The sequence below is a fragment of the Chrysochloris asiatica genome, unplaced genomic scaffold, assembly GCF_000296735.1.
Source record: "Chrysochloris asiatica unplaced genomic scaffold, ChrAsi1.0 scaffold00234, whole genome shotgun sequence".
NCBI lineage: Eukaryota > Metazoa > Chordata > Mammalia > Afrosoricida > Chrysochloridae > Chrysochloris > Chrysochloris asiatica.
Window position 1 is genome coordinate 313,081 of NW_006408752.1, and position 7,481 is coordinate 320,561.

The 7,481-nt window shown below is 37.4% G+C and overlaps 1 protein-coding gene across 1 annotated transcript in view; it reads left to right on the top strand.

The window, feature by feature from the left end:
- LOC102820845 (AP-3 complex subunit beta-1-like) overlaps positions 1-7,481 on the top strand; it is a 370,338-nt gene that overhangs the window by 190,485 nt on the left and 172,372 nt on the right. Inside the window, exons 12-13 of the mRNA XM_006873299.1 lie at positions 957-1,019; positions 4,274-4,406. Coding sequence (XP_006873361.1) covers positions 957-1,019; positions 4,274-4,406 — 196 coding nt within the window. The remainder of the gene's footprint in view (positions 1-956; positions 1,020-4,273; positions 4,407-7,481) is intronic.

Below are 7,481 nucleotides of genomic sequence, written 5' to 3' on the forward strand. Positions count from 1 at the left end.
CCTCATCTTTCTCCCACGGAGCAGCTGGTAGTTTCGAACCGCTGACCTTAAGGTTTGCAGCCCGATTCGTAACCACTACACTACCAGAGCTCCTTAACTAGTAGCAAATATTTGCCTTGAGCATTGTGCTCTTTTAAGAGCTATCTGTGTGGGATCAAACTGACAGCAGCAACTCGAAAAACTACATAATAACCTTAGGGGACAGAGCTTTGAGTTTATATCAATGAGAGAGGAAGTACTCAGAAAAGCAGGGTGAGAATGGTTGTACAACTCAAAGAATGAATCAGTATCACTGAATTATACATGTAGAAGCTGTAGAATTTGTTTGTTTGGCTGTGTGTATTCTCAAGGGCAACAAAATAAAATTTAGGAAAACAAAAATAAGTGTCATATAATGATAGAGAACAGTTTCCAAATCTGTATTTTTAGCAGAAAAGAGTAAGATGCAGAACTGTGCATACAATTTTCTATGATTTCTTTTTGGAAAACTATTATACATGTACGTGCATAGAACATCTCTGAAATAATAGCAAGTAGCTAGTAGCAGTGCTTTGTTTTGGTGTTGCTGGAAGACCAAGGGAAAGAGAGACTTAATATTCACTATATAACTTTTTGTAACTCATACATTTTTCTTGTTAAATTTTCACCTCTTGTATATGTTATGATTTAGCTGTTCAAAAGCAAATTTAAATTTTTGATAGTTATTATAACTATCTGTAAGAGTCACTTTTAAGAACTATATAATTATTCTTTGCAGACATAGGGAAACAGAATAAGCTCATCTGAAGGGTATAACATCCTATAACATTTGTGACTGTGTGATGAAACAAATTTAAAAGCTGAAATTACCTATCTAATACTCAGCCTTTATTAAACACATAATTAAAAACAAATTACTGTTGCCAATTATAAGTAACAAAAACATTCTCTCTCTCTTTTGCTTTTTTTCACCATAGCTTGAAATCCTGACAAATTTAGCAAATGAAGCCAATATATCGACTCTTCTTCGAGAATTCCAGGTTTGTGTACAGGCTAATAAAAATAACTTCTAAAACATACGTTCAATATTAAAATTTTCTCAATTTAGAAATATATCAATTAAATATATTAACTGATTTGGGAAAGACTGACAAATAAGAAACTTAAGATTTCAAAAATAAACATTAACTACCAATCTATCATATGAAGGTAATATATAATAGTATTTCCATATGTGTTTTCAATAAAACTAAGAATTATTTATAACCTTGTCTTCCTTGCCAGAAATAGATATTACTATAAAGGATTGTATCTCATTGTTTTGTCATTAGCAAAAGTTCTTTTTATACTCTGCATTCAAGAAAATGGCTTAATTTCTTACCTCTTTGTTCCTATGGAATGTGTCTGTCACTATTTTGTACCCTGTCCTTCCCTGTTACAACTGCCCTGTTACGATTTTTGTTGTTTTTTATTTTAGTTGTTACTGATGGGTAAGATACTATACAGTTCCATGCCCTCAAAAATGTTATTGAAAAATTCCTTCATGGGCATTATTATCTTTTATGATAGAAGGACCAGCTCCGAAGACTTAGTGGTGGGGAAGATCAGGTCCTTATTAAGTGTCTGACCTCCCATCATGGAGTCCAGGTGTAGCACTGTAGGATAAGCACTGGACTGCTAACCATAAGGTCAGCAGTTCAAACTCACCAGTAAGTCCTCGGAAACCCCACACTGGGTCGCTATGATTTGGAACCAACTCGATGGCACTTAACTGCAACCTCCCATCAGTAGTTTTCTTAACAAAATATACCACATGCTGCACACTAATTACAGGTAGTGTTTTTGTTTTATTAACTCCCAACTTTTTTAGGTTTATTTTGTTATCATAATCCTTACATATGTTCATATATTTCTTTTTAGCTGTACTGATAATATGTTTCTGTTTAGCTAAGTGGTTTTAGACATGACTTTATGTATTATTACATGCCCATGATTTAAAGTTTCTCATCCTATATTCTTATGGTAGAAAATATAGCGTGTCCAGTTCTTATCCAGTAAATCACAGCTATAGAACATTGTTTGAATTTTATTTTTACTTCAGTCTCAATTTTGTTGCTTTGTTTTGTTTCCTGTTATCCTATATAATCTCTTTGGGTGTCCTTTGCTGTCCACTTTCTGCTTATACCTAATCTTCTGGTAGGGCAGCTTGTGTCATTTTATAGAATAGTGTAGGTGTACAGTGCGACACACTAGACTTGGTTTTAGAATATTAGCAATCCAGTCATTTTACTTAATATCAGGATATTCAATATTTAGTCAAACTTATTAACACACCCTTTCTTCATATGACTTCTTTCTTCGGTGGATATATGCATCTCATTTGTGTGCTTACATGAGTGGGGCTCTAAAAGTTCATGGAAATTTTCCATTATCTTTCATTTCAGTTTTCTGTGAACTTTCTGATGCTCCCTTATATATTTGTAGCTATGGTGTGGCACTGTGGGTTAATGCGCCAGACTGCAAAGCCATTTAAACTGCAAGGTCGATGGTTCAAGCTCACCAGCTGCTCCTTGGAAACCCTATATAGGGTCGCTATGGGTCAGAATCAACTCGATGGCACTTAGCACCACCACCACCACCACCACCAGTTTGTTTACAATAATAACTTCAAGAAAATTAATCTGTAGACTAATATAGACTCATATATGACAAATACAATGTTACGGATAATGTTTTTTAATTGGGAAATGATTCAATTTGAAAACAGTACTAAATACAGTTGGTCTTATTTATACAGAGTAATTTTAATTTGTTTATTAATTAAGATGTAATAACCACCTTCTTAGCACTTGTCTGGAGACCACAATGTTGGCAGTTCAAAGCCACCAGATGCTCCTGGACAACCTTATCAAAGGCCATTATGAGTCAGAACTGATTTGATAGCACTTGTTGTTGTTATGTGCCGTGGAGTTGGTTCCGATTCATAGTGACCCTTTATAGGGTTTCCGAGGCTGTAAATCTTTACGGGAGTAGAAAACCTAATCTGTCTCCCATGGAACAGCTGGTAGTTTCGAACTGCTGACCTTGCGGTTCGCAGCCTGATTCGTAACCACAACACTACCAGAGCTCCTTTTAATAGCACTTAGCAACAACAAAATATACCACTCTCATGAAATTTGTATATTTTTGAGGTGTTTTCCAATTTTCTTCCCCATTTATCATTTATCAACTCCCATCGAGTTGATTCCAACTCATAGTGACCCTGCATAAGGTTCAAGGCTGTAAAGCTTTATGGGAACAGAAATCGCCTCATCTACCTCCAACTGAGTGACTACACTGGTGGGTTTGAACTCCTCACCTTGTGGTTAGCAGTCCAATGTTCACCCTGCAGTGCCACCAGATAGCATTGAAATGTGCGTTTCTGTTGTATTTTAGATAATGATGTGCTAATTTGCTTTTATGTATTTCCTACTTGAGGCTGGGAATCTTCTTTAAATTTCAGTTGAAATAAGATTTTTTTAAAGTAAAAATGTTAATATGCTTGCTAAATGTACGTTAATTTTTATAAACCATGAAAGCTTAGTTTTTAAGTTAGAAAAGTTTTAACCAAAGTGAAATTCTTTAGGATTGTTGTAAATTTTGTAAAGATCTTTTAATTTACTATTGTTAAGTCATTGATTTATTTGTTTTGTTCATTTGTATGCATATGCAGTTTGCGGTGTATGTTTTAAAGCAAATTTTAAAGAAAACCTCATGAAAGTCTTTATTGAAATGCTGCTCACTGTAGCTGGCGCCTGTCAAAATTTTACTACCATTTGGTTACCAATTTGAGACTGACGTATTTGTCAATAGCATCTTGGTCCTTTTTTTTCTCCTCTCCCAAGTTTTGATTTAGCGTTTCTGAAAAAGAGACCCTTTCTTTCATAGATTCACAGATGCTGCTGGTTAAATGGACTGAAACCTCCAAAGAGAGAGCTCTCATCATCTCCCTGAACCTTGCACTTAAACTAATTGCTGTCTTTGGGTGACTGCTCCCCACTATCTATTTTGGAGTCACAAGCCACTTGGCCAAGGATGATTGAACCTGACTTGAAAATGTACCTCTTTGATAGGCACGTTCCTGAAGTAAAAAACAGAATCAGATGAAGCTGAGCCATCAGTTGGACCTCCTGTTGTGCCTGTAGATGAGCAGATTATATATTCTAGAACGCTTAATTCCAAAGGTTAATGGAATAGGGTCTTTTAGTTCACCTGATAGTACCAATTGAAACTAACTGAAATCATATTCTTTTAGACCTATGTGAAAAGCCAGGATAAACAGTTTGCAGCAGCCACGATTCAGACTATTGGCAGGTGTGCAACTAACATCTCAGAAGTCACTGATACCTGCCTCAACGGCCTGGTGTGCCTCCTGTCCAACAGGGATGGTGAGTCCACAGTGTCATCTCATTCTCAAGTGATTCGTAATTCAGATATTCTTTCTGCTGCTGTCATCTGCAAGTTTCAGTGTGTTTTTTTTAACATTGCACTTTAATTTTTCCTGTAAGTTAGTATTTCAGTGAGTACCCTTTGAAAGACACACACAGAGACACACCATTTTAAAAAGTAAATAATTGGAAATCAGTATTTGCCTTTGCACACACAGCTTGGAATGTAATTTGTTTATTTTACTTCACAAAGTTTTCAACTTCCTTGTCCCCTTTCCACAAAGGTCCTTTCTAGATCTCAGGCTTTTTAATGGTCTTTAAGTCTTGTATCATACTGGTTCACCTGCAGAGGGTGCTAAAAGCAGGCAAATGACTTTATAACGGGGAAAAGTTGCTAGATCATAAAATACATTAAATGTGTGCTTTAAAAGTTTTTCCTCCCTGAAATTTGTGTAATAATTTTATGCTCAAGATTAACTAGAGTTAAAAGTAATTTATTTGGGGAAGTTTCATGTTTTCAGTCCAAATGATATTTAAACAGTCTGAAAAACTGGAGAAGGTAATATCCAGTAAAGCCTGTAATCTAGATTTCTTACTGTTTTGTGGTAAAATGTCTTTTATTGCTGTAGCTAAGGCTTTAGAACACATGAGACCTTTTGGAGAAAGAAGGAAAAAAATGAATAAGCTTTTTACATTTAAAATAATTTATTTAGAGGAATTTTATTATAGTTGTTCATTTGATTAAAACAAGATTTTTTAAAGGAAAAACCATTGAAAATCATTGAAATTATTTGAGAAATTCTAAAGGCATTCGTGATGTGTATACATACAGACATACCATGTGTATGGCCTACCAACTATGAGGTGAAACATAACAAAAAATGGTTATATTTCATGTTTTATTTATAATACATTTTCACTACAATAGCCATGTTACCCTCAATTATTTATTTCCACTTAGAGAACAGTTCTACTGTGCATAGGGTCATTATGAGTCGGTACCGATGCGATGGCACCTAACAACAACAACAACAACAAAGAGATTGCTTAAGAAAATTGTAATATTGTTGTAAGTACTCCCGATGAAAAAAGATTACAACAAAGCATATCCCAAATAACGTTGCTCTTTTATTGTGAACTTAAAATTATAAACTTCCACCAGTAAACCGAAGATACTATATTGGATAGAAAACATTTGTCCACTTGCAGAATCCAAGCTAAGTGGCAACAGCAAATATCAGTGAGAAATACATTTCTAAAACTTAAAGGAAAACTAGAAGAGATAGGCTAGAGATAGGATGATAAATGCCATTCTCTGTATCTATGACATCCTTTTTTAAAAACCTATTAATATGCCACACTTTAAAAATGTGGTTTTTTCTATATATCTTCTGTAATGACTTTCTATTTGACTAAATAAAATATACTACTTGGGGAAAAATTTCCAGAACATTAAGATTATGAGCCAAGGTATATCAGGGTAATTTTTCTTTTAACATTTAATTTCATGCATATTGTTGTTAAGTGCCATTGAGTGGGTACCGATTCATTGCTACCATGAATAGGGTTTCCGAGGAGGGGCTGGTAGATTTGAATCACCAACCTTGTGGTTAGTAGTCCAGTGCTTTTTAAACTGTGCCACACCAGGATGTGCATAAAACACCAGAAATTACTTAGAGTACTGATTAGTTCTTTGACATACAAATAAATGCAAGGTTTCTTAATTTTATTTATTTATTTAATGCTTTATTGTGAAATATATGATAGTTTACATGGGAGAACTTTAGTTTTACATTCATTCCACTGTATATCATCTCACTGCCATGGTTCCAATCCTCTGCACGCATCATCAACCACCCAAATGGTATATCCCAGAAACCCACCCCCTACACTTCACCCTCCTCCCCCAGTTTTCGGCCCACAGTCCCTTTCCCTCTCTGGGTCCAAAGTCCCCAGTCGCCTCATCACTCCACGTCATCATCTCTGTCTTTATGTCAGGCATCTCTGTTTATCTGGGTAGGGTCCTGCTCTTGGCTCTTCTCTGTTGATGGTCCCAGAGGCCTCTGCTCCTATCTTGTAGAATTAATCACTCCCTTCCTTGCTACAAAACCTTCACCTCTGCATTTCCAATCCTCATAATCCGTCCCGACATGCATTATTCACTGCAGTATCATGAGTTACCCATCTGTATCTCCTTTCATCAGCTCCGCCCAGACAGATTGAATAGTACCTTCTGGAGAGTCTGCCTTCCGCCATGCTCCCTAGCACCAGGTTCCCTCTTGAAAACTTGTAAGCCAGTCACTTCTTGCCTTTGTAGTCCCCCCCTCCCCATTTGAGTATCCAATGTCCAAGCTGCCCTTCTCCGTCCGCTCTGTGTGTGGTGGCGGGGTGTGTGAATGTTTCTCGCTGTGAGGATTTGTTCCCTCTTTTGAGTCGCTGCTCCACAGGTATAGGTCAAGTTCATCAGACTGCATCAGCTCACTCTTTTTGTTTTCTTTTTCCTCTCTTCTTTCCTCTCCCGGTTGAGCTCCGATCATCCAGTCATCTGGTCCAGGTCACGTGGGTATCATCTGCAAGTGTGGGCGCTCCTGTGCATATGTCCTCTCTTCCTGTCAGCTGGTAGCTCCACTCTCCTCTCGAGTCCTCCGTGGCCACGCCACTGACTCTGGGCCCAAGAGTCCCCAGGCCTCTTCACACTGCTTGCCAACCAGGTCCCCAACTGGGTCCATAGAAGTCCACTGAACATTGTAGGGCTTAGCTTGCCGCATCATTGCTGCTGTTACCCCACTTCCCCCCATTGGTGATGTGTGTGGTCACCAAACAGAGCGTGCATTTCCGTTGAGTCTTAGTCTTGGAAGGGGGTCTGCTTTGAGAGGACCTGGCCACTTGCCTTGATGTTTTCTAGGGAAGCAATTTGTTTGTTCTTGCAGTAGCAGCCCTTCTGCCTCCATTTTTCCTGCAGGTCTTTCTTTCAAGAGGTATCTTTTATTCTTCTAGCCTCTCCAGGCTGGTCTGCTCGTCCTTTCAAGTGGAGATTTCTCATCTCTGGAGATCTGGATGTGGTTCCGGTTTCTA